At 46.1% G+C, this 27,328-nt stretch overlaps 1 protein-coding gene across 8 annotated transcripts in view; it reads left to right on the top strand.

Annotated features, from left to right (window-relative positions):
• Positions 1-26,913, top strand: part of BCOR (BCL6 corepressor) — an 83,327-nt gene extending 56,414 nt beyond the window's left edge. For 4 of the 8 annotated variants that reach the window (XM_064646873.1, XM_064646872.1, XM_064646871.1 and 1 more), the window contains 9 exons: positions 1,312-1,593; positions 1,991-2,344; positions 8,376-8,704; positions 9,041-9,310; positions 15,875-16,041; positions 22,905-23,050; positions 24,173-24,250; positions 24,461-24,611; positions 25,788-26,913. In XM_064646873.1, the coding sequence (XP_064502943.1) occupies positions 1,312-1,593; positions 1,991-2,344; positions 8,376-8,704; positions 9,041-9,310; positions 15,875-16,041; positions 22,905-23,050; positions 24,173-24,250; positions 24,461-24,611; positions 25,788-26,082 (2,072 nt within the window). In that variant the 3' untranslated portion in view covers positions 26,083-26,913. The remainder of the gene's footprint in view (positions 1-1,311; positions 1,594-1,990; positions 2,345-8,375; positions 8,705-9,040; positions 9,311-15,874; positions 16,042-22,904; positions 23,051-24,172; positions 24,251-24,460; positions 24,612-25,787) is intronic. The other 4 variants (XM_064646877.1, XM_064646878.1, XM_064646876.1 and 1 more) reach the window with 2 other exon arrangements.
• Positions 26,914-27,328: the final 415 nt, after the last annotated feature.

Raw genomic sequence — 27,328 nt, 5'->3', positions numbered from 1 at the left:
AGGGGAAGAGCAGAAGTTGAAGGCCAGGCTGAGGGGAAGGAGACTGAGTAAGGTCAGGGAAGATTGAGGGAGGGAAGGACAACAGAGGTGTCAGGAGTCCAGGTAGGAAACCAGCAGATGTGTTTGCAGGAAGGCAAATGGGAGATGGAGGAAGGGCAAGAAGGGGGAATAGGAAAAGGGACAGTGAACCATGGAGGAGTAGGATGGAGCATAGTTTGCCAAACAGCAGCAGTGATGCAGAAAGAGTATTTGGTCAACCAGGAGAGGAGGGCTAAAATGCATGGGAAAACCAACTTATTTGTGAGAACTGTAAATAGGAAGCTGATTATCTGTGTTGCATGTCTGCCTAACCATGCCTCGGCTAGTTTGGTTAAACCCAAGAAAAAACACCTTTTCAAGATGATGATAAAGTGTAATTTTAAGTCAAGCATCCATTTAAAATTGCTTAAGCTGTCTCTGAATTTGGGTAAACAATAGTGGAGAGAAGCTGAAGTTCAGGCAGGCAAGGCAACATGGGTGTTTTTGTGGCTAATTTGTCAGGCTAGTTTCTAGTAAGATTTTCAGAGCTCACCCGCTTGCTGTTGCTGGAAATATTCCCTGAAAAAAGTGAGGTCTATTTTAAAAGGAGGTGACAAAGATAATATGAGGTACAGTGACTGGCTGGTTACTTGGGGCGAGGAAGCCTTTTTATAACCTTGGATTCAAGTAGCGCTTTTTGCAAAATATCACAGCTATTCTTAGTGGTATTGCTGTGTCTGTGTCTGTGTGTGTTCCGTATCCAATTTATATCTCCAGAAGAAGGGACCAATGCTTTTAAGTCAGACTCTGCAATTCAATGGGAGAAGTTAGCAAAAGATAAGGATTATCATCAGAAGATATTTTTGAAAACAAAGTTGCAAAGTGGGGCTTGGATTGTTACTTGCCGAGGTTTTGGGGGGTGAGGATGCTTTCTGAAAAGAATCTGTTTTCAGTATCTAAAGATGTTTCTTTATTTAAAAAAAGTGTATTGTGATGTTTCTATGGATACAAGTATTGTGAAAATTGTGCTTCTTAAATTAATGTAAAAACAACACAAAGTAGTGTGCTTTTGAGGATTTTGTGCTTAACTGTTGAGAAAACTGCTGCCTTAGGATGACCAGAGGAGACTTGTTCCAAAGTACAGTTTTGTGTTTATTTGCATGTCTCATGAGCCATCAGTCATGGCGGAGATGACACTGAAGAGATAAGAGAGCAAAGCTTTCTCACAATGAATTGTATTGTATTTATTAGGTCTTGTAGAGTTTGTTTCTTTTTTTTTTTTATTATTTTTAGGTAACTTTACTAGTACAGAAAACACCCGGGGTCATTTTCTTGAAACTCCAGAGGAAAAAGATCTCTCAAGTGAGAAATGTTATTTAGAGAGACATTCTGTATATGAAAAAGCGGAAGACCAGCCAACAGAAGATATTGGCCAACATTCATGTCCACGTCTGGACAGGAAGCGTAAACACTCTGGTGAGAGAGTGCAAAATGATGGCAGCCAAAATGAAAGCTTTGTGGATGAACAGCAGGATGAAGTTATATCAAAAGCAAAAAAGAAGAAGAACTCCAAAGGTAAGACAGCATTTTGCTTTGGTCTCTCTTCAAGGAATGTCTTGTGAAAGGAATGTCCCTTTGGCTTAATGTGTTTCCATTTTTGAACTTGCTAGTTACTAATGTGAGCACTGTCATTTCACTTTAAATTATATATATGTATATATATGTATGTATATATATGTGTATATATATATGTATATATAAAAAGCTTGGTATATAAGGATAAAGCACTAGTCATTGGACACTGTAGCCACAGCAGTGCAAGTTACTGTAGTGCATGTAACCCTTAATGAGCGAACCTTTAAAATGCATAGTGTGGTGGTAAAGCTGAGACTATATGCCCCGAAAGTGAAATGTAGCTTTTGTTTTAAGTTGAGGGGGCTTTTTGATTAATTTTTAGTTATTTTTCCATTAGATGACTGGCCTGAGAGGGAAATGACAAACAATTCCTCTAACCACTTAGAAGAGCCCAATTGTAATGAGGTGACCAACCTGAAGGTGTGCATTGAATTAACAGGGCTCCATCCCAAAAAGCAGCGTCACCTGCAGCATCTTAGGGAACTATGGGAGCAGCAGGTGTCACCAGAGAGATCCCCGTCCGGCAAGTTGGGCCGGCAAAGCAGGAAAGATTTAGCTGAGGCTGTTCAGCCAGAGGCCACTGCAAAGGTCAAAGACTTCACAGAAGAAAGGCACACCAAGAAAAGGTCAGAGGCCAAAAGCAATAGAAGTTGGTCTGAAGAGTCCCTCAAAACAAGTGACAATGAACAAGGTATGCAGAGACTACTAGGGAAACCAGCCGGCTTTAGCCTTTACAGTGACGCATGCTGCCACCGATGTTAAGGAATTGTTGAGAGCTTTTTTTGTTTCTTTTCTTTTTAAGTTTTATATATATATTTCTGTAGCTGTCCATTTGTTTAAGGACTGACACCTCCTCTTTAAGAATTGCGCTGTAGCTGATATTTGTCAGACAAGAAAATGTGTTTGTGTGTGTAACTATGTGTTTGTGTGTGTGTGTGTTTTGGCTTTAAATACTTTAATAGATGATGCAAAGATGAAGTTTATGTTTCTAGAGGAGAGTGGGGGGGGCATAAAATGCAGGCATGCTTTTGGGTGAGGGAGGGAGGGAGCAAACAGGCTGCTAGTTCATGTAAGGATGTTTAACCACACGTAGGATTTGAGGGGCTGTGAGCCTCTGAAAAAGCGTCAGCACAGATAGCAATTCTTGATCTTGTGGAACCCAACACCTCCAGCACCCTTGGCACTGCTGGGTTTCCCTGCATTTCCCAGGCCATATGCTCAGGAGCAGAGCTCATCCTCCTCCCAACGAGGATGCTTTGCTGGTTCATCCTGACTGTGTTCTGTAAACTCCTGTCACCCCACTTCCTGGCTCCTTGGCAGAGATCTTCCCAGCAGCTCTCTCCTAAGGGGTTGCTTCCTCAAAGCACATCAGCTTTCCTTGATTTGTTCCTGGCTGCTTCTTTCCCCCTAACTCCACTTTTTCCTTTTCCCCATCCTTTCTCCCATTTCTGCCAGTTCCCTGTCCCGGGGGAGTGGAAACTGTGGAGACGATCTGTCAAATTTTCATTGGGATGGACAGGTCACTCTCCTGTCTCTACTCTCCTCAGCCCCTAAGCACCTTTTCTGCTCTGATGCTTTTCTCCTTCCCTGCTACATTTTGCCGCTTAGTTGGAGAACTGGTGGGGAACAGCATCAGGCAGGCCACATGGCAAATCCCCTCATGCATCCCCTGTACCTGATTGTGAATCCCTGTCTCCTCTGGGCACAGCAGAAAGCCTTTGTCTCCTCTTTTCACTTGTCAGGTGAAAGGTTGCAAATACTCTTTCCTTCTTCCTCTTGCCTCTTACGTCCTCTACTTGTTTTTGAGGAAAGGCTGTTTCTGGGAGGGGGAGCTCTGAATTGGATGTTTGGGCTCCCTCTTCCTTGACAAACCTGGGACCTTCATCAAACTTGGAAGACACACACACTCCAGTTGGCCTAACCTGTAGTTTAGCTGAGATCCCCTTAAAAGAGAGAAGCATGAAGAGAGTGGATTCTCTTATCCCATATCATGGAAAGGACTGAGTCCAGATGATCCTGTGCCAGTGAGGGTTTTCCTGGGTAGCGTCTCCAAAACAGTCACAGGCAAAAGTATCAGCTTGTCTTCGGCCCTAAGGCTCCTCATATGTCCTTCCCCTTGGTAGGATTATCTGAGGGCAGAAAACCTCGAACTTTGATGCTTATTGATGGGGAAGGTTCTCCAAAAGGATTTGCGGAGCGGGAGATCAAAACTTGGTTTAAAAGAAGCTTTGACTCTTAGTTCCTTGCTTTATGTGCTGCCTTGGCGAGCATGGTATCGGCTCACACACCCCTGCCCATCACCTGCCCCTCTTTGTACTTTCAGAGAGAGATACCTTGTAGAGATTAAACGAGGGTCACTAACAAGAAGCTGCATTGTATAAGGACGCTCTCACGTCCCTGCGATGCCTCCCATGGCAGTGACAGGCTTTCTCTAGCGCATGACCTAAGGGAAGAAAAAGAGGTGACTCCCGATTTATGCACCGTTTCCAATGGTTCAGTCACCCTATGGCTATGAAAAACCTCTTGGTTTTGGAAACTGCTGTAAAATCGTAAACTTTACTAAATTACACCTTCCTATTCATTGTACAGGGGCAGTGGAGATCGTTCAGATCGTTTTGCTGATGCTCCAGCAGCTCTGTTGAAGTGTAAATCTTTGAGTCTCCTTGTTTTTAGTTCACGAGGATGAGGACATTTTTCTCTGTTGTATGACAGCATCCTCTGTGTGATAGTTGCATTGAGATAGAGACTTCCAGCTTGTCTGTCTTGCCTGGGACCAGTCCTCAAACTTTTCTTAAACAAGCAGATATTGTCAATGTGAGAATACACACTGTCGTTTGTAGCTTTCTTTTTTTAATCTGGAGCTGGGAACAGCTGTTTCCTGTGCCCAAGCACTGCATGCAGATGTGGTAGTCTCTGCTTGTGGGAAGCTGGTTGTATCCCAAGCAGCGAGCCGTAGCACGACATTGAGGTCTGCCTCTATGCCTGTGAAGCCTTAGTCTAACAGCAGGATGATTTGCTGCCTGTGCCTGCAAATCTCTTGGAACACGGAGGGTTCTGACTTCTGTGCTTGTTGCGCCAGTCATGTTGAGCCTGGGATTTTAGTGTGGGAGGAGTCACGTGTTGCACTGTAAGCTGCCACCGTGCTGTCACCCCTTTGTTCCGCGGTCAGTGCCAGAACCATGAGAGCTGGCATGTGACTTGCCCAAAATAATTTCAGGGGAGGATGGATTGAGAGCAGCCCTGCGGAGAAGGACTTGGGGATGTTTGGGGAGGAGAAGCTCAACATGACCTGGTAATGTGCACAGGCAGCCCAGAAAGCCAAATGTGTCCTGGGCTGCATCCAAAGCAGTGTGAGCAGCAGGTCGGGGGGGGGGGAATTCTGCCCCTCTACTTTGCTGTCATGAGACCCCACTTGGAGTGCTGTATCCAGCTCCTGGGCCCCCACAATAGGAAGGACGTGGACCTGTTGGAGCAAGTTCAGAGGAGGCTGCAAAGATAGTCAGAGGGCTGGATCACCTCTTCAATGAGGACAGGCTGTGAGAGGTCAGGGATTATTCAGCCTGGAGAAGACACTGGGGAGACCTTCTAGCACCTTCTAGTACCTAAAGGGGACTTACAGGAAAGCTGGTGAGGGACTTTTAACAAGGGCATGTAGTGATAGGACAAGGAGGTAATGGATTTAAGCTGACAGAGGGCAGGCTTAGATTAGGTTTTAGGGAGAAATTCTTGACTGTGAGGGTGGTGAGACACTGGAACATGTTGCTGGGAGAAGTTGTGGATGCCTCGTGTCTGAAGTGTTCAGGGCCAGGTTGGATGGGGCTGTGAGCAGGCTGACCTAGTGGAAACTGTCCTTGCCCATGACAGGAAGATTAGAACTAGGTGACCTTTAAACTGTCTTCCAACCCAATTCATTTTATAATTCTGTGATCCTGCTTGCAAAGTGATGTTGCTGCACAGAGTCTCTAGGACATGGCAGGTCTGTGAGTGTGGGGATGCCTGCAACCTCAGGGCATCATGCTGCTTCCCCAGACTCATGACCAAGGTGAAAGCCACAGTCTCTGCTGGGGTCCCAGCTGAGCTATAACCTCGTGCTGCTGGGGGTGCAGTAGCCAGCTCTTCGCATGGTCCCCCAGGGAGCTGCAGCTGCTCACCCAGTGCGAGAAGAAATCCCAAGCTGCGTGGAACCAAAAACCCTGAGGAGAGGAACCAGGAGGATCTTGCCTACCAGGAAGCCTCTGCCAGCCCCTCAGAGCTGCCTCGGGTTACAGGCAGTGTGGCAACCACTGGCTTGGCAGGCAGGAGGAGGCAGCTGCTGGGATGGGAGCTGAACAAGCGAGCATTCAGGTGACATGGCAGCAGCTGCTTTTCCATGTGGACCTCTCTGAATCCCACTGCTGTGGGAAGGGAGACAGGTCCTGCTCTAAGTCAGACTTGCCACAACATACATTAGTCAGAGGTCTGGGGTTTTGGGGGTTTTTGCTTTGGCTTTTTTTTTTTTTTCCCCATGGATATTTGGGGACATTCCTGCTCACCCTTGTTTTTCTTCTCCCTTCACGTGGTCAGAACAATGGGGTGAGATTCGAGGTTTAATCACTTGCCTCTTTTCTGCCAGTGTTGTCTTGCATTTCCCAGGCTGATGCTTGTCTTGTTCTGTGTGGTGCTGGCCTCTTGCAATGTTATTGATCCTGAAGCTCCTGGGCATAGTGTAGCTACTCTCCATCTCTTAGCTCTGGCGCACATTTAGCCTGGTGCCTGCTGTCACCACCCCAGTGGAGGGTCAGAGTGGAGCACAGTTTACATGGAGCTTGCAGGTGGGAATACACATTTTCTTCTGGTTATTAGACTTCTGCTTTCAATGCCTCGGCATCTCTGCATGGGAAAGCCTGCAGTTCTTTGAGATAGGCTTCTCTTCCTGTGCTTTTCTTCTCCATCCTTTCAGTATTCTGTCCTTCTCCGGACCTGGGAGTTTTTCATTCTCTTCTAGTTTTTCTGTGTGCAACAGTTTGTTCTGTTTGCACTCACCAGAGCTCATCACTGCTGCTTGCCAGCTTTTCTTTTTTAATTTTTTTTCAGTAAGTGATTAAGTAGGTAATGATGATACTTCTGTATTGGAATTGGGCTTTTTATGTACTACTTCAGTTAGGTTGGTTGGGATTAAACAGGAGAATTAAACACTCCTTACTTCATGCTGTCTACTGAGTTGGAAAGACAGCCTTGCATCCATAGGCTCAGCCTACGACTGGGCGCCTTCCTTCAGGATTGCAAAGCCTGAAAAATTTACAGGATTTTTGCTGAACAATCTGCACATCCTGTGTCCCATAAATTCCCTGACATCTGCTTGGCAAGCCACAGTATGCGTCTTTCTCTAGAAAGTGTCTCGAAAGAACTGAGGGATTTCTGTTTTCATCTCTAATCTAGAAAGCCTTCTGTGAGTTGCTTTCGCAGATCTATTTAAAGGAAGACAAAAGTGTGAAACTGCCCACCAAGAGGATTCTAGATTTTATTTTCTTTTTTACCAGCTGGCTCTGGATCTCTTTAAATAAAGGTGTCTCTTCTGTGAGCACCTGCTTATTTGCTCCTGCCATCTCTTCTGTTCTGAAAGTAGCATCACTTCAGAGACTTTGGAGCAAAGGAGCCTCTTTCAAGTACTCAGGGTTTTTTCTGCACCTTCCCTCAGTGGTGTGGCATTGTTTGGCCGAAGTGTCCCTTCCTTTCCAGCAACCTTTAATTTTTCTGCGGAGGAGTTGGTTCTGAGGTCACCTCAATTCTCTTCCCAAGGGAAATTCAGACTATAAAAAGTCAACTTTACTGTCCTTGTTTTGTTGTAAACCTACTTGCACTCTGAAAAAAACCCAAAACTTAACCATGCTTTTTGCATGTGGCCCAGATTGTGAGATCTGGCTTGTTGGAGCTATGACCCCTGGAGAAAACCCAGCCTTGCCAATATCCTGCCACGGGCAGCAGAGCACTGACCTCACTGCCCCGATGTCCCAGAAAGAGTCAGTTCTGGATGGAGTTCTTGGGAAAACACATGCGATTGCTTTTCCTGCAAAATCCCCGCACTTTCTGATAGAGCTTGCACAGAGCTGCTGTAGGGATGGCTCCTTGAGTAATCTTTCTTCTCTTGGCTTGTTTTTGAAGTCAAAATGCTGCTGAGGAGATGTTCCCTGTCTTATGGCTATCTTTGGGCTAAGCTCAACGTTTCCTCTGCTGTCCCATTCATACCTGATCCACGCTCCCACCTCTCTTCCTTTCCCCTCTTCCCTTGCCACCCTTGTATCTGCCCTTGCACCCCACTGAGTCAAGGGCAGACAAGCCCAGCTGGGCCCAGGCTGCCGGAGGAGTTGGTTCCCCTTCAGATAAAGCAGTTCCCAGGTAAGGAGGCGAGTTTTTCTCCAGCGGCGTTCCGCTCTGCCCGTGGTGGCCGGGCTGCGGCACTGCCGAGCTGGCATGGCACTGCCACCACCCGGCCCCGGCGCTGCCCCGGCACCTGGCGCGGGGCACTTCATTCAGGGATTTTTATTAGGGCCTGATAAACTGTTAACGTAACGTCAACTGGTGAGACGCTATTTACAGTTGGGATGTGGAATGCTTAAAATATTAATGATTTGAAAATGTAATTGTAGATCTCTTAAGCAGTCGAGGAGCTTGTGTTAAGTGCTAGCAATGCATTTTCCTTTTAACGCACCATGCGATGTGTAATGCCTTTCCTTCCCATTTAGGCTTGCCTGTATTCCCGGTGTCTCCGCACATGAAGAGCCTTTCATCCACCAATGCAAACAGCAAAAGGCAGGCTCAGCCAAGCTGTACTCCAGCCTCGAGGTTGGCTGCCAAACAGCAGAAAATTAAAGAAAGCCGGAAGACAGATGGGCTGTACACAGACGAAGAGGAGGATTTCCAACATGCATCTCTGCTGCAGAAATACAGCGAGTGTGAGAAGCCATCAGGGAAACGTCAGTGTAAAACAAAACACTTGGCACTGCAGGAGAGGAGAAGGAGGTCATCTCTGACAGGGGATGACACCACAGATATTGAAAATGCTGAAGATAAGGTATCTTTATTTAGACTTAATTGTCTGCTGGCCTCTGAAAAGGCAGAGCCAGCCTGCTTAAAACTAATGCGCTGTCGTGCATGCAGGGTAGCAGGAATTGCATTCAGATTCGTCTGTGGATGCTTTGCACATTTTGTATTTGTTTTTCTTAAGCTGAGCTAAAGGCACTATTGCAGGGGGTGAGGCATCTTGTGTTAAAAAGCTCTAGCGGGTCTTTCTTAAAAAATTAAATATGAGTGGAAAAGTGTAATTCTTTGCTGACAAAATATAGTCCCACTGCTGTACTGTAAAAACAAGGATAAAAAAAAAAAACCAACACCGTAATGGTTTTGACAGGTAACGGTAACGAGGAAAGTCAGGAAGCGACCGGAGCCTACTTCAGACTGCGACTCCTCGCCAGCCAAGCCGTACGAGCAGAAGCCGTATGATCGCCTGCAGCAGACTCCCTCATTACTACCCGTCTCACAGCCCTCGCAGCTGCCGATTGCCAGCCCCCCTCAGGAGACCACCCCGAGCCGGCCGATGCCGCCCGAAGCGCGGAGGCTCATTGTCAACAAGAACGCAGGGGAGACGCTGCTGCAGCGGGCGGCGCGCCTGGGGTACGAGGTAAGGCTCCCTGGGCGCCCCGCGGGACGACGATGGTTTGGGTTTCTTTATTTCAAAAGTTAAAATCCTCTTTCCAGTTTTATCGGTGGAAATTCTGCGAAGTAGCAGCTTTCAGTGTGCTGAAAATTTTCAGTTGAATTTGCTGCCCCCCCCTTCCCCTGCTGAGTTCCCTTCCCTGGCATACGGGGTTCAGAGGCAGGTTGCTGCGGGAGTGAGTCCCCACTGCAGTTGGGTCAGCTGGCAGGGACACAGGGTGAGCAACATCCTGTGGGAGTGAGCAAATGGTAAAGTTTTATTGGTAACCCTCACTTCCCTTTAAATATAACCATCTGCAAACAGAACGAATGCCTTTTTTTTTCTTTTTTTTTTCAAGTAATCTTTATGGTGATCTTTAATGAACTGTATGTTTTCTGCTTTTGTTGTTAGTGAAGAGCGTGTAGTTTAGGAGAAGGGTTTTATTTTATATTCTTTTCTCCAAGGAGTATCTGGTATGTGACACAGGATGTAGCGCTTGGAGTGTCCTCTTGCATGATCAGACGCATCATAGGAGCACTCTGCCTGCTTTATACTTGGAGTCTGGAGCTGCTTGGCGTAGCTGGAACAATGTTGTCTAATGAAACGGGCCCCCTGTTGCTACAAAAATCAGAAACCGATGAATCCTTCAGCTCTGCCGTTTTAAAAGCACGCTTTTATTGGGGAAATATGGGCATGAGCGCTGTTGTTGCTCGATGTCACATCTTGCACAGAGGTGTTTCATTGCACAGAACAACTGCTGCTTTCGGCAGAGCTGCAGGGTTTGCCTTGGTGGTAAGAGGGCTGCCTGGACCTCAGAGCTGGGCTTGAGCCCCACATGGGAAGGTGGCATCCGCCCAGGTCCAGGTGGGGCTGTCCCAGCCTTGGGAATTTGTTGAAACCTTGAAATGCCCTTTGTATAGCTGGAGACCTTTGTGTGGAGAGAGGCCTTGTCCAGCTCTGGAAGGCAGGGTTTGTTGGAAAGGTTTTGTTTACCCTAGACAAAGGCTTCTTCTAACCCAGGGCACTTCAGCTCTAGCTGGGAGGAGAAACCGTTGTTACAACATTGCTGTGGTATTCTCCGTAATTTAAATGGTTTAATTTTCTGTGTATCCAAAATCAAAATATGTTGTAGGATGCACTCCAAGCTATCGCTGTGTATTTTCTTCCTGCGCAGGGTCTGTCAGGGTGAATATGCTTGGACACTTCACTTCCTGTGCCCAGCATACTCCACTGGGCACAGCTTAATGCGAGCAGCTCTGAAACTTAGTGTTGGGATGATGTCCTGCTCGAGCAGGGGCCCAGGGCTCTCCATTCCTTTGATAGCAGGAGCTCTCTGCAGCATTGGCTGGTTGCAGAAAGCTGGGGATTCCCAGACTTGCCAAGGTGGGGGGTAACCTTGTGTGCCACCCATGCCTTCCCATGATTAGCTGATGGGGGATTTTGATTTTCTGACTTGAATTCACCCAAAAGTTCAAGTGAACACCCGTGTTTTAAATAGGCTTAAATATTCAGATCATTTGATTTGGTTGCTCAGCTGGTGCTGGCAGCAGTTGGTTTCTGTTGTTGGGGGAGAGAGGAACAGGAGAGCTGAGTGGGGGCAGGGAAAGAGGCTGGTCTGTGCACCTGATATCTGGGATCTGACATTGTCTGTGTCTTTCAAGGCTCAGAGTGGTGGGTGGCTGTACCATCCTGTTGGGGCTTCATTTGGCCTGTGGTGAGCTGTGATGGTTTTTAGGCCAAAGAGACTGGTCAGGGCAATGAGGCTGGTGAAAGGTCTGGAGCACAAGTCCGATGAGGAGCAGCTGAGGGAGTTGTTTAGCCTGGAGAAGAGGAGGTTCAGGGAGACCTTATTGCTCACTATAACTACCTGAAAGAAGGTTGTAGACAGCTGGGGGTTGATCTCTTCTCCCAGGCAACCAGCAATAGGACAAGAGGACACAGTCTTAAGTTGCCTCCCCTTAAGGGGAGGTTTAGGTTGGTCATTAGGAAGAAGTTCTTCACAGAAAGAGTGATTGAAAAGGGCTGCCCAAGGAGGTAGTGGAGTCACCATCCCTGAAGCTGTTTAAGGAAAGACTGGATGTGGCACTAGTGCCATGGTCTAGTTGACAAGGTGGTGTTAGATCAAAGGTTGGACTCGATGATCTCAGAGGTCTTTTCCAACCTAGCTGATTCTGTTATCAGTTGTGGAAACTCTGTAGGTGAGGAGTTTTTCTTGCTAGTGACGAGACTACAGCAGGCAGAAAAACTGAATTTCCTCTGTCTCCAGAAAACATGAGAATGGTCAAGAAGTTACAAATTCCTTTATTAAAAATAAAGAGGAGAAATCTGGATGAGTCAAGGTAACATGCTGGTCTGTGAGCTGTGGCAACTGCGCATGTCTGTTTTCTGCCACCCTGGTTAGTAGGGCAACAACCTTTGGTGGGCACACAAGGGCTTCCCATATCTGCTGCGAAGGCAGCGGGCAGCCCCGTGGCCACGTGCCAGCTCAGTGGCAGGGGAGGCAGACGAGTTTGCATTGTCAGGGCTACAGCTCGCAAAGGGGCGCCGGTTGCTGATTCAGGACTCAGAGCTGCAAGTGGCTGGCACCGCAGGGCACCACGGAGCCCTGGCAGTGGCAGGAATGCTGTATTGCCCTGAGACCGGATGAGCTCGTGCCTGCCCTTGGCAGCCTGCCCGCCTGCCTTTGCAGCAAGGGATGCCCTGAGGCCGTGCAGGGTTCCCACTCCAAACCCAGAGGCGGTGCTGGCACCTTCAGCAGGCAAAGGTGCTGGCAAGCTGTAAATGCCACTCCCAGACCCATGGGGAGCCCAAATGCTGCCAGGTCATGTGCCTCTGCCCTGCTCTCGGTCCCACAGCACAGATGTGCCCCAGATCATTGCGGGGAGCACGACACAAGCGGTTACAGTTTTGCGTGCAAAAGCTGACGCGAGAGTGAAATGTCGAAGGACAGATGCAGCTTGTGTCTGGTCAGATAAACTGCAGGGCTGCAGCCAACAAGGCTACTTAAAGACAGTGCAGCAAATGGTCTTTGGCTCTGGAAATCCCTGCTGAAGCTTTGCCTTTTCTTCACTAGGCTTCTGCTCCAGGCCTTGCTTTGACAGGGTGTTAGCAACCCATCCCAGTGTGTGGGCACTCTCCAATCCATTCTGTTTTCCCCGTTTGAAACAAATGACTTGAGATAATGGTAGTCTTAAAACTGTAATTTACTTTTTGTGAAGAGGGAATTACAGGGAGAGTAGAGTCTTTTGGGGGGAAAAAAATTACAAAAAGGCTTGCATAATGAATTTGATGTGAGAGGAAACACTGGCTGTCTTTGTGCCACTTTTTGGTGTGTGTCTGGTTGTGGTGGTGTTGGCTGGGGTAATTTTCTTCACAGTGGCTGGTATGGGGCTGTGTTTTGGGTTTCTGATGAACCCAGTGATGATAATATAGAGATGATTTTGTTATTGCTGAGCAGTGCTTACACAGAACCAAGGCCTTTTCTGCTTTTTGTACTGCCACGCTGGTGTGAGGAGGCTGGGGTGCGTGGGAAACCTGGAGGAGACACAGTTGGGACAGCTGACCCCAGCTGACCAAAGGGATAGTCCATACCATATGACATCATGCTCGGTATATAAAGTGGGGGAAGGAAGGAGGCGGGGAACGTTTTGGGGTCATGGCATTTGTCTTCCCAAGTCACCGTTACGCGTGATGGGGCCCTGCTCTCCTGGAGATGGCTGAACCTGCCCATGGGAAGCAGTGAATTAATTCCTTGTTTTGCTTTGCTTGCATGCACAGCTTTTGCTTTCCCTGTTAGACTGTCTTTATCTCAACCCATGAGTTTTCCAACTTTTACCCTTCTGGTTCTCTCCCTGATCCCACCGGTGGGGGAGTGAGTGAGCAGCTGCGTGACGCTTGGCTACTGACTGGGGTTAAACCACGACAGTGGCTCGCAAAGTTCTCTGGTCAGTTTGGTATTAAATCCTTCCTGCGAAGGCAGTGAAATTAGAGGAATGTGTGGTGTATGATAAGGGGGTGGGGGAGAGAGGATATTTGTTTCCACGGGGTTTAAACACACATGAAGGTAGGGCTTATCCAGGCATGGGGAAAGGGTTTGCCCTGGGAATATGCCTCATATTCCAGGATCTGGCCCTGAATCTCCCGTGTCACTGCCACAGGAGCTTCTGAGCATCATCCTGCCCTTGCAGTGCTCCCCTAGGGCTCCTGCACCCTGCACGGAAATGGGCATCACTCCTGGGGTTTGGTGTGGTGCTGTGGGGAAGTATTAAGGCTCAGCATAGAATACTGCCCAAGGGCAGTATTTTGAGGTCTGATGGAGGGGAGTAGTGCCTCTTGGTGGCAACAGGCGTGCCTGGGGCATGGGGGATGTGCAGAGGGATGCTGACCTCTTCCCTTGGGAAAGGAGTGGGACTTGCTGCAGGGTACAGGCTGGGTGGGAGACTGATGCAAAGGGCACATCTTTTGATGGAGTACGCATATTTGCATATTTTAACGCTGCTGTTTGCAATTTGGCTAACAACCTGCAAGGCAGTGGCAGTGACTGTGGCACATACCTTGGCTGGTGAGGTGCTAGTTTGACTCTTTGGATTAACTGCTAGTGATTTTCAGATTGCTGATTTAAATAGAGCACCTGAGCAGACATTTAAATTGCCCTGTGCCTTTCTCATAGCCTTTCTTGAATGTTAGTGAGAAATGCTTGTGAAACCAAAAGTGTGTTTGTGGCACCACATGTTCCTGTATTCGGCAATGATGGCTAATTTTTTTGTAAATTGAATAAATCATGTTAAAAAAAAGTTAATGAGGCATTTAATTAATTAACAATGTAGAGTTTTATGGTCTTTATAGTTACATTTTGTGGTTAATGACATTCTTCTTATAGCCTCTTAACACAGAATTGCCCGACAAAATTAGCCTTTTTGTCCAGTAGTAGGTATTCCACCCTAGGACAGCCTTTGCTTTTTACAAAAATAGATGAAAGGTCTTTTATTTTGAGTTGCAGAATCTATTTTAAATGATAACTGCGTGCTAAAAGCAGAGCTGAATACGGCAGCTGCTTCTGCTACCTATATCCATCTGCTAATTTGCCTGGCAGAGTGGTCTGGTTTTGAAGGAAAATTCATACCTCCAGAGTATAATTTTGCACAGCCCTTTTTTCTGGGCTTGAGCATGTGCAGGGTAAAAAACATCCATTCTGGACCAATTTTTGGCCTTTGGGCTGGTTAGCAGGAACATTAAAAACCCCTGTTCTCTTTGGTGAGAAGGGGGGACTGTGGGGGTCCCAGGTTAAACCAGTGGGTGAATCAGGTGTAGGTGGGTGCATCACTGGTGGCAGGTGCAGGGGATGCTCTGGTGCCTGGGACAGGCAGCTCATTAGCTCCTGGCTTTAGCCTGGTTAGTGAGGGCCTGCTAAAAGAGCAGCTTCATGCTGTATCCTGGATACCGGCTCTCGAGTCAGGTATACCCAGAGCACAGATTATTGTGGGCTTTCCGGTAGATTCTGAAACGGGAGGAATAAATGCATCGCCCCTGATGTTGTTTTCTTCTCTTGTTTTGGCAAAGCAAACGCTCACCCCCTCCATGCTGTACCTGGCTTTGCAAGGGTGTCACTCAGCCTTGGAGAGGAGCAAATGCCAAATTAATGATTTACCACTAATCTGGGAACATGTGGGCTATTTTATACATTGAGCATCTCTTAGAAACGTGTTTTGTTTTGCTTTCTTTTGCATCTGACACAAGTCGAGGAAGATTCGCGCCATCCTGAATTTTTAGTTGAGTGATGGAGCAGTCATTGTTTCAAGGCTGCAGGACAGCGAAGAGCTGAGTCTGGCCTAGGCTCTCGAGCGTGGTATATTTGACTGCAAGATGAATCGTGTTAAATTCACATGGCTTCCTGCGGTGCAGGGCTCGTTACTGGGACCTGGCGCCTGGCTTTAGTTCTGCATGCAGAAACCGGGGTGGATGAAAACGGGATTTCCCCGATCTTGATAGAGCCGGGCTGGTTTTTGTTTGCCGATAGCAAACCATCCTTTGTGTGTCTTAAATGTGTTTTTGTTTCGGGTCACGCACTTTTTCTTTTTAAAATCGAACCGACTGTGTCGGCTGTGCTGCTGTTGCGCTTGCAGAATTTTCTGCTGAAAAATGTAGATGTAAGAGTAAAAACCTTCCAACTAGCTTTACGTGTGGAAGTTTTGAGAAGTGGAAGGTTATGGGTTTTATCTGCAAAGTTTGCACATTCCCCCTCTGTGATGATTCCTGAGGTTGTGTGTTTCGGGAAGGTCCCTGTGGGGTGCAGAGCTCTCGGTGTCGCTTTGCCCAAACTAGTCTGCTCAGGGAAGTCGTGGTCTCTGCTGTGTTTCCTGAATAAACAGGACTTTCAAGAGCTCTCCCTTTTATTTTCCCTTTGACTGACCCATCTCAAAGAGGGCATATCACAGGGATTTTGTCTTTTGCCCTTCTCCCCCCCCCCCTTTTTTCCTTCAAATAGAGAAACCTGTGCATTCACGCACCGAGAAATAACTCTGATGCATCTGTTTTTCCTCCTGTTTCCAGGAAGTGGTTCTGTATTGTTTGGAAAACAAGGCGTGTGATGTGAATCATCGTGACAACGCGGGTTACTGTGCCCTGCACGAGGCCTGTGCCAGAGGCTGGCTGAGCATCGTGCGGCATCTCCTCGAGTACGGCGCCGATGTCAACTGCAGCGCTCAGGATGGAACCAGGTTAGCAGCACCTCTGGCCCCAGCATCGGGTGGTCACCATCACCGGACCCCTTCCCTCTGTGACTTCTCCATTATCCTCCCCTTGTCCAGCCCTCCCCATCCTCGAAGCTACCAAGGTCCTCCTTGTTGCTGGTTGTTGGGCAGGTGCATGCAGTTAATAAAGCAGTGGGGGCACACTTCTGTCGTGACTCGACTTCGGTGTAATTTAATTTTTTTTCTTCTGGGAATTTTCATATGTTGTGCCTTGGTTGTTTTTTGGTGATTTTTTTTTTTAGAGTTAGTGAAATTGCCAGCTGCAGGGCAGGAAAGAGGGATGCTTGAGCTGCAGCCCTGCTTGCTCGCCCTCCAGTTCCTTTGAGTTGTGCCAAAAGAGTGGGTTTTGCCTTGTTAGCAGGGTTACTTTAAAGAGCACTTCAGGCTTTTGTGGCGATTGGGTGTGCAAGTCCTGTATATGCCGTATCAAAATGTTGTTTTGCTGAACGGTTAAACTATCTGCTCATTTGATATTTTGGATTTACTTTTTTTTAAAATCCTGAATTAGCCTTTTTTAGTTTCCTTCACAGAATGGTAGGGGTGCTTAGTTCCTGTGCTGGCAGAATAGATAGCAAGCTTTTCTTTTTTGCATTGTGGAGATAAAAATGCTGCTCCCACCTTTTTTCAAGCTTCTTGTGTATCTCCTAAAGTACCTCTTTGACCACCTCTGCGGGGCTGACCTTGGGATAACTTGTCCTCAGCATATGCGTTATTCAGTCTATGCATTTTGGAGACAGGTCGCTTTGTATTCTCTGAATCTCCTGCAGCTTGTTATCTTAAATGCTTTATCGCATTCCCTATCACCATCCAAATAGCCGGGGAGGTAAAATTAGCATAACTAAGAGCCCGCTTTTGTTTTTAAGCTCTTTATTTATTAACTCGAGAAGGGAGGAGTCAGGAAAACAAAAAGAGGGCTGGTTAGGATGGTCCATTAAAAGTTCATGATGGTCCATTGTTACCGGCCCATCACTGGCCCATCATGGCCCAAAGGAAGCCTTTTTGGAGAAACATTGAGATCCCGACTGGATTCCTCCTCTGTCAGCCCACTTCTTTGTAAGAATTCTGAGTTCTGTAGGCTGCCAAACAGCCTCGCATTTTCTGCTGCCTTCAGCTTTAATACATGACCTATGCAACAGCGGCGAGTTGCCATAAAAGGAAACCCAAATTATTTTTGTCTCACTTGCTGGAATAACCTATATAGAAAATTATCCCCAGGAAGTTTCTGATCAGTCTTAATCACCCGCCAGTTCGGAGTCCACCTTTGATTTCTATTCACAGATGGAGCTGATTTCCAAGAAAGAAACTTGGCTAGTGTACCCTGAGAAGTTGTTTTGGGGAAAATGCATTTTAGAAGTGAACATAATGATGATCTGATCATAGGCGGTAATGTCAGAACTCAGCTTGCTGTTACCTCTCTTTTCTGAGGACAGACTTCGTTTTCATTTGAAAAGCTGCCCAACAGACAGCGTGAATCCAAAACACATCTAATATACAGATGAAAGGTGGTCTGGATGCCCTGAGCTGGGCAGGACAGAGAGCAGAAGCTTCTGTAAAGAACTCTGGGTTGGTGTTATCGCTTTCCTTTTGGCAGGACCAGACTTCTCTGTCTCTATAGTCAATCAGGACATTCATAAGACAAATCCCATTTCTCTCTTGAAGTTTTTCTCCTTTAACTTTTAGGAGGAAAGAGTCATCAGTCTTCCTCAACTGTGCTGCTTTTAAAATTCAAATTCCTGAACATGTTCAACCCTTAGAAAAATACTAAAATCTTAAAAACAAACAAAAAACCCACCCTAAACAAACCCATCATCAAAGACTTGTCCCCTTCCCCTGCTTTTTTAACGACACTGAATATGCTTCTTATTGTCCCCTCTGCCACCTCACCTGGAAGCCTTCAAGTCTGCAGACATAACAGTGGATGTATGTAGTTCTGTTCAGCAGAGGAGTGATGTAACTGCATGTGCTTGTTGGTTAATGTGGCAGTCTGGGGTGTCACTTGGATCTCAGCTGCCTGAAGCTTTGGTCTGTGTTACTTGCTGCCTCTGCGATCAGCTTTTTGGAGGACACTCTGAAAAGTTGTGACAAGTGAGGATGTGTCTTTAATCTGTACAAAAAAAATGTCCACGTGAATGTGAAGGATGTAGTAAAGTTCTGCAGAGTCAGTGCATCTCTCCTTCCAGTCCTGCCTGAAGTGCAGCAGGTGCTCTGATCGGTGTGCTGGTTTTGCACGCGTGTGTTCTGGGAGCGAAGCAAATACCTGAGCCTCTTGCTTTGGTGTTGCCTTTTATGTAGCCACACAGCCAGTCTGCCTTAAGTTTAGTAGGTAAGGCAGGCTTTCAGCCTCTGGTTCCTAATACCATCAGATATCTTGGTGAAGCCAGAAACAAACAAAGCACCAGACTGTAGTGGCAGTGCAAGGAGGTGGCAGTGTTTGGGAGTGTAGGTGTGGTGCAGTCCTTCCCTTCACCATCAGCTAGGCGCCAGGGCTCTGCCTGCAGCGCAGGATGTCCCTCTCTGCCCTATTCACAGCTCATCTGGCCAGGCTAAATGTGGTAGGTTTTTGATGTTTTTCCCCTTAAACTCTGCTGATAGACCACATGCAGCGCCTGTAGACCCTGAATACACAAGCAGTCTGCTGCTCAATTAGTGCCTAATCAAAGATTATTGTAGAACCCGGAGATCTTTAAGACCTGTCTCCGAGGTGCCGCAGTCACTAAGGGCTCTTAATCGTCTTACCTATAAATAATAATAGACCGTGCTTAAGAGTTGAGCGCTTCCCTTCCCTTACAGGACCCCAGTAAGTGCAGTAGCTCATCAAGGGGCGTTCGACGACGGTGCCAGACATTAGCAAGGATGTTTGCCGAGTGTCTTTGGCCTTATCTCCTTGTTCTTCTCCTTTTACCTCTGCAGCGTGCCCTAGCTGAACCGGTGCCAGTATAGAAACAAAGCCACATGCCAGAAATACAGGCATCCCCTGCCTGTTAGCGAGGGCTCTACATTGCTCCAGAGTTTGTTCCCTGGATTTGCTCTCCGAAGCCAGTTTTGCTGTATCCTCCTTGCTGGCAGCTGATGAGCTCAGCCTTTTTTTATTTTTTTTCCCTGGGAAGACCATGCCAAGATGGCTCTCTTCCTGTGTCCTTTCATCTGGTCTTGGCAGAGCCATACCTTCCAGCAGCTAATTGCGTGTTAAAGAAGAGTCAGCCTGCGTAGCTGCCCTCTTGCAACTTGTGCCTTGCCTCTTCCGAGGGGCAGCGTTGTGTAACGGAGTGGATGGAAATAAAAATAAAACGCCAGAATATGGTATTGCTCGGTGAGTTACAAGACCTCTTACTGCAGTGAGGAAAATTCTGGTGGTGCCTGAAAGGCTGGGAGCAAACCCTGACTGGTGTAAATAGTTTATAATTTTGGTAGTGGAATGATAAACCCCCAGTGAAATGTTTTCTTAACTGTAGTGGTGGTAAAAATAGTAGGAAGAATTCGACAGTACACAAGAGAGGGTTGAGATGTGCGTCTTCTGTAGGATATTGCAGCTCTTGAATGTCCCCAGATCCTTCTGGGGCCTTTTGAAGGGTTTGTTTTAGAAACTAGCTGCACTACGTTAACTGTACCATTAGGGATAGAGAGTGTTTATTTCCACGATGCTCAGGGCGGAAAAGATTGTATGGGCAAATCCTCTCCAGGAGAGGACTCCCAGGGATCTATTTTTTTGACATCTGAAAAAGTTGCCTATTCCAATAGTCGCTTTTGCATCCTACAAAGAGGATGGTTAAACTCTGCCAAGACTGAAAAATACTCCCTCCTCTGCTGGCCCTGCTGGGAGAAGCAAACGAATAGCTCTGCCTTTGCATGGTCCCGCTTGTGAGCTTGCCAAGAAGCTGTTCTATCCAGTGAAAGAGTCTGTCAGTGCTCCGTTTTTGCCTTTTTTCCCCTGACTTATCTATAGGAATCTCCTATTCTCCTCCCTCCCTGCCAGTGTCTTCTTTCCTTCCTTCTATTTATTGTTCTTCCCTCTTCCGCACGGCTTTACTACGCCTTTCCTTCCCCATGCCTCTATAAAGTCCCCTCTCATGCCTGGGCAGCCTCCCTGTGCACTCTTAGACAACAAAGGTGGGTCTGCCTGTCCTGCTGCCTCTGCCTGTCTGCACCACCACACCGGGCTTGGTGACCTGTAGAAAGGGAGAGAGAGGTTCCATCACAGGGTTACAGCCCATGTGCTGCCATTTTTCCTTCCTGGGGAATGCCCAGGCACCCTTTAATAAACTCGTTTGAGTGTCGTTAAATCAATTGAAACACTGAGTGGTGATTTAGATGCTGTTTTTAATAAGTTAAGGGATCATCTTGAATTCATTACTGCTTCAAAAGCCACTTAGGTAAGTCAGTTTAAAAAGAAGAAAACCCCAAGCAACACAAACAAGTAAACCCACAAGCCAATAATCCCCCAACACTCTTCAACCCCCCTCCCCAAACCAGACAATCGTAATTCTGAAATTAAATTTAAAACTGTGTGAAATTAAAGACTCCAGTAAAGTGAAGGAGTGGGGGAGAAAAAAGCATGATTTGGCAGCAGCCGTAACTCTCGTCTGTTCCCGGTGTCTGTTGCCAGACTTGCAGCCAGGGATGCTTCATGCCCAGTGGGGGACAGAAGGGTTTGCAACAAGGCTGACCTTTCCTGCTGTAGATGCTCAGAGTGCCGTGACCCGGCAGCTCCGGCCTCAGACGCCTGCTGACAGCCAGAAACACCCGATACTCCTTCAACCTCTCTGTCGGCACCTCTGTTATTTGTTCCCTCTTGCCTTGTGTCGCCTGGGATGTTCAGCACTGATCCTGGATGCTCCGGCTGCCGCGTGGGTGTGTGGTGCTGCGGCAGTCCCTGTGCGGAAGCACTGAGTCAGGAGGTGGAGGTGGGAGGATGAGGCTTGTGGGGGATCCCAGGAATGCTGGCTTCTCCAGCACTGTTCTGTCTCAAAGGCATCATATAGTTTCAGTGTTATGTTAGAGATGTTCCCTCAGAAACTGAGAAGGGATATCCTGACCCCTTTGCAAGTGATCCTTGTGGACCTCTCCGGTCTTAAAATGTTAAAGTGGCTTTCCAAAGAACAGGATGTTGGGCTTTGAAGGCGTCCACATCTTGTGCTCTCTGCTACCAGGGCTCTGAGGGTTAGCACAAGCTGGATTGAGAACTGCGCTCAGCAGCTTGAGGATCACCTGCTTCTTCACTGATGGCAAGGGGTGTGCAGGAGGCAGGCAGCATGGGATAAGCCCTCTCTCCATAGGGAACGAGCCGCAAAGCCCCCAAGTGCACGTCCTCATGTCAATATATCATGCATATGTAAAGCCAAAATGGCATACAGCTCTCCAGCAAGATGGGGGCAAGCAAGAGTCCTTCACGTGTGACAGACATTAATCACCCTAAGTCATGCCATACTGAAAAGTACTTGGAGTAAACACATCTGGACCATCTTTTTGAGATGTGTCAGAGTCCCTCTCCTCCTTCTCCTCCCAGCAGTGCTGTGTGATAGATGGGAAAACGGTGGTGTGCCGTCCTCTTCTGACTGATTTGATCCTCCCCTCCTCTGCCCTGAGCTCGTGTGGGTACCAGTTCATGCCAAAAGAGTGGTGACACAGAGGGAACATTGCCACGTGAGGCAGAAGGAGTGGTTGGACGCGACCTCTTCTCAGGAGGGAGTTTAAGCCCTGGTTGTTAGCTGAGTGTTGCTTGGCAGATCAGTAGACAGAGCAGAGAGGTTTGCTTGGCTGTGCTTCCAGATGACTTCCCCTTGTAACATCATTCTGAAAGCTTTCCAGGAAGGCAGTATGTGATCCTAGTTAAAGTCCTTCCTTGCCTTTTTCATACAAGCTCTGTGAGAGCTTGAAAGCCTTGTTGGGGGGCAGTGGTGTTGGCAACCTAAAGGAGGAGTGCTGAGCTGAGTTGAACTGCCATGGTCACTGTCCATGCATTTGACTCCCCTTTCAGTTCCCTGCACTTGTCTAAGGAAAGGATGGGATTTTAACACATCTTCATTAGTCTGAAGGGTAATATGTTCTACTCCCAGACAACTCCCTGTTACGTATAATCAATTTTAAAGGCAAAAGTTAATGCGATTTATAATTAGCGATAAGGAATTCTAAACCTGGAATTGCAGGCATGTGTATTAATGAATAATCCTTCTGTAGGCTCACCAAATCTATGTCTGAGCTTGTATAGATTGCTCATGCCATGTTAAATATGTTAATTTCTGGGTGGACTACACTTAAAATAACATGTTTTTCTGTTCTCTGATTAGGAGGGTGGAATTGTGCTGCAAATATATTCACAAGTACTGTTTAAAGAGGATATTCTGCACGGAAGTTTAATTCCTAGCAAATTTTCATAACTTATTTCTGTGTACATAATTTAGGAGCTTTGGGTAACTGATTTCTGTGCTTGCCCAGAGGCAGCCTGAGCGAGCCTTACTCCACAACACGCTGTTAAATTGGCAGAGATTTGGAACGGTAGAGTGACTTGCAGCAAAATTATGTTTGTGAGGCTTCACACAAACTCCTGCTTTCTGTTACAGCGGTGTAATTATTTTACTGGCCCTCAAAATGTGTGCAGCAATGAATAGACGTAACAGAAATATCTGCCCTGAGCAGTCTGACTGTGAAGACGAGGGGAGGGGGTGATGTGCAAGTAAAACCGACAGTACGATGATTGGCAGCTGTATTAATAGTGTTACTTTCTATAAATAACTTTGATCTACAGTCAGAAGTTTCTTGTCAAACACATTTGCATAATACTGTTGAGTCAAAATGTAACGCCGTGATTCTTTTTTTTTTGTTTCTCCCTCCAGACCAATCCATGACGCCGTCGAAAACGACCACTTAGAAATCGTCCGCCTGTTGCTGTCTTATGGTGCTGATCCAACACTTGCAACCTACTCTGGGAGGACCATCGTGAAAATGACCCACAGTGAGCTCATGGAGACCTTCCTCACAGGTCAGTGCCCACATTGCCTGGGGGCTTTGCTGGTCGTGGCAAATGGGGGGTTTTGTTCCCTGGCCTCCCAAAGTCCCTCCTGCCTGGAAGGGATGGCTCCACGCCAAGAAACCTCAGGGTGAGCAGCAGCTCCCTCTCTGCCTGCAAAACCCCAGCAGCTGCAGGTGGGAAGCACAGCCATGCATGGGGGCTCCTTCTAATTGAAACTCTTAATAAGTCATAAGGATTATTCCACTGTCAGATTTGCTAGGTAGATGGGAGGTCAGCGGACTGTTTCCGTGCCTTCGGCTTTCTGTTTGAAATGAAAATAAGAAACTTGCCAAATCGTATTGTTGTTGGTTAAACATACTCATATTTTTCCGTGGTCTTGCTTTTTATCTTAAAGAGTTTTCCTTTTTGCGAGTTCTACCTTGTTTTATATCTGAAATGCTGTAAAACTACATTAAAGGCTCTTGTCTTTAAACATATCCATGTTGTAACATGGATTTAGGGTTTTTTTCCTCTTAGTGTTGGATGAAGACACTGCATTCCCTAATAACCTACCTCTGAAAGTGTTCACAGTCAATCAGTTTAAGAACTCATCCAGTTATCTCTTCAAATGGTGTAGTGTAGAAATCCCATAGGTCTATCAGGACTCCAGAAAAATTCAGTATCTTGGACTTCTTAGCATCCTGAATCACAGTATCTTTTCATCAACGCAGTTAGTAAATCTCCCAAATTATGTCTGTAGAAAAGAATTACATCTTAACATATCTGTGTGGAAAAACCTTTTTTATCAGTTTATTTGGGGCCACAGTTTCACCCCCAAGCTGGTGTCCAGAATAACTGGGAAGGCCAAAAGGTGTGATGCATCCTGTTTTCACAAAACTTAAGTGCTGCTCTCAGTTTCTGAAGCTTAGGGTTATGTCTGTCCCTGTTAGACTCTGGGTGATTGTTTGATGTGGTGGTTCATTATTTGATGTGAGAGAATGGTGTGTAGCATGTGCACCAGGAAAATAGTGTGGGATTTTTTGGTGAAAGGTATGGAGGATGCATATTGAGTCTGTATGACACGCGGTCTGCTAAACTTGCCAGCTTTTTGTTCTCATCAGTATGTTTTTGTTGTTGTTTTTTCCTCTCCAGAGTATTTAACTGACCTGCAAGGTCGAAATGTTGATGACCCTGGTTTGTACTGGGATTTCTATGGCAGCTCTGTGTGCGGTGAGCAAATGTTGCCCTTTATTTCTTTGTATGCGGAGACTTTAAAAACATGCGGCACGTGGGGGTGGGGGCTGTTTAGTTTTCATGGTGGAGGAAGCTAGGAAGGAAGCAAACTGATTTTATTTACAGATCACGTTATTGGAAGAAAAAGCAAGGCCTGCAACAGTCTTTTCAATGCTGACTTGGCACCTTTTATTCAATTTTATTCAGATCCGAAAGATGAATCTGGATTTGACGTCTTGGCAAATCCTCCTGGCCCAGGTGATGAAGATGAAGATGGCTTTAGCGATGTGTTTGAATTTGAATTTTCAGATGAGCCTCCCTTGCCGTGTTACAACATTCAAGTGTGTCTCTCTCAGGGGTAAGAAGAAATGCAGGTTTCGGGGTAAAAACAGCTGAGGCGATCAGCTTGGGCTGGTGGCAGTTTGTGTCTGTGGGGAAAAGCATTTGCATTTATGCAGTGTGAATGAAAGATCAATGCTGTGATTGCTGGGGTTTTTGGGAAATAAACTAATGGGAGGTGAGAGGGGGAAAGGCTGATTTGTCAGGGCTGAGTTTTGAGTGCCATACACTCAAGCGGCACAAGTGACGTTTGAACACAAGTTCCTTCCCTCATCCCAGACAGCACCTTCTTAAAACATCCCAAAATACCAGTGTTTCTGGCGCTTAATTTTGGATATCGTGTTTGTAAAGTGTTGTTAATTGTATTTTATGGGCTTTTTTGTTCTGCTGAGTGGACACGCTTTTGTAGATGACAAAATGACACCATTACTGCTTTTCTAGGCTTTGTAGCAAAACTGGTTTAAAGCTCCGAATTGGAACAAACAAATAAGCATGTTAGAGAAGATTCTATGATGTTTAATAATAAGCAAAGACCTGGAAAGTTGTATTATCTATTATGTTCAAGATATAAATTAGCTTTGTAAAAAGCTACTGTTTACCATTTGCACCAATTTTGATGACAGCTGTGAGAAAAATAGTTTTAAATATTGATCATGAAGGAGTGCAGGTTTTACCATGTTTTTTATTATTTGGGTGATAGATGTAACTTAAGTTCCCCACAGTGGACAAGATTAAATTTAAAATACCTGAGAAAAAAACCCAACTCACTGTTTACTTCTGTTTAATATCAGCATCTCTGGAAGTCAGAGATGCTGAATTTTGTGGTTATAACTATAAGCCATCTCCTAACTTGCTAAATGGGGGTTGGGCTCAGCCAGTGAACCAGCTGTACGAGCAGCTGTTGGGATGGCTGCTGGCCCACATGTGCACTCATGAGCCCAGGTTTTATAGGCTCCAGTGCCTCTCCATGCCTGGACCTCTCCTTCCTCAAAGCTGTGGGCAGCAGGACTCCAAATAAATACATACACTCCTGCACATCTGTTATTCGACCCCCTGGGTGACAGCCTTGATGTCAGAGAGGTTGTTTGTGAGGGTGTGGTCAGGGGGGGTTTGTCACACAGTGACACAATGACAAGTCAAGAAGCCCATGACTTAATGTCAGTTATTGGAGCCTCTTTCTCCTTTGCTTCCACAGACCACGAAACTGGCTTTTGCTCTCGGACGTGGTGAAGAGGCTAAAAATGTCGTCTCGCATCTTCCGCTGCAACTTCCCCAATCTGGAAGTCGTCACCATCACGGAGGCAGAGTTTTACAAACAGACTTCCCTCAGCCAGTTGTTCTCTTGTGCTACGGACCTTGAAGCATTTAACCCAGAGAGCAAAGAGCTGTTGGACTTGGTGGAGTTCACAAGCGAACTCAAGACTTTGCTCGGCTCCTCGCTTCACTGGTTGCATCCGCACGAGGACCCTCCCTTTGACATCCTCTGGTGAACCATCAGGCCATTTAATGTACAGTGCTCTATACAGTTACTTCTTTATTATGTATATGTGTTCAAATTAAATTGTTTCTGTAAAGAAAGGACACTATTAAATATGAAAATATCTTTTCCTTTATATAAGAGATCTGAATTCCAGTTGGATGGATTTTGGAAAAATTTTTTTTTAACTTCAATCAGTTTTTACAAAATTGTTATATAGTGTTTCTTTAAATGCACACAGGCTTTGGGATAAGTTTGTTATTACTCGGAACACACTTTATTTTTAAAGAACACACCCACACATTGACTTTGTTTCATACAAAGCACTGATTACACAGAACATACTTTTTCTAGGTTATGTGATCAAAGTCGTGTGGCTTGTTTGGGAGATAGAATTTGGTAAGGCACTTGGTTATATTATTTTTGTTTTTTTTGTTTACAGAATTACCTGCTTTGGCCAGGTAAGCACTATTGAATATAATTCAATAGTTTTAAATATAAATTAAACCATATCCATACGCATCAACTAATTGTAAGAACTTTTATATCCTAATTTAAAAGCTGTGAAATTTAGTTTTCACACATCAAACCGGATTGTTTATATATGTTTAAACATTTTATGCTCTTTATTTAAAGAAGACTTTGAACTATTTTTTCTGTACCTTGTAAAATATTGAAAAACTAACATATGTTGAAGTTGCTTGAAACTGTACATAAACTAAATTTTCTGAATTGTGTGTTTATGTTTGAGATCTGTGTTTTAACTTTGTAAGTAAATCTTCTGCCTTTGTATTTATATTTTACAAAAATTTTCTTAAAGGCAATAAAACTGTTGAGAAATGAAGAGGCTAAAGTGACTCCCGTTAATTCCATGCCTGGCTGTGACATGAGCTTTGCCTCATTAACGTTTATGAAAAGAGGCTCTGGGAGTAGTTTCCAAAGTGGAACAGGGCTGGCACAGGTGCTGGTGAGGTGCTGATGAAATCTGAGGTAGAATCTGTATCAACTTTCTAAATTCAAAGTTGCAAGAAAACATCAGGCAGGCGTACTTGGTGGGACAGAATTTTAAAAATGGTGTTCACTATACTTTCTGCATCACCTTTTAGTTAAAGAATTGTGAGTAGGCTCAATTATTTTCCCTTCTTTGAGTTGGCTGAGTTCTCCTTCCACCGGAGTCTGCAGAGAACAGCACCAGGGGAAATGCTTTAGTGTGGAGCATTAAAACTATGAGCACACCTGGGGGGGATCTAAAGGGACAG

This window comes from Pseudopipra pipra, chromosome 2, assembly GCF_036250125.1.
Source record: "Pseudopipra pipra isolate bDixPip1 chromosome 2, bDixPip1.hap1, whole genome shotgun sequence".
NCBI lineage: Eukaryota > Metazoa > Chordata > Aves > Passeriformes > Pipridae > Pseudopipra > Pseudopipra pipra.
The sequence above is the reverse complement of the archived record's forward strand: the minus strand, read 5'-3'. Positions and strand labels throughout refer to the sequence as shown.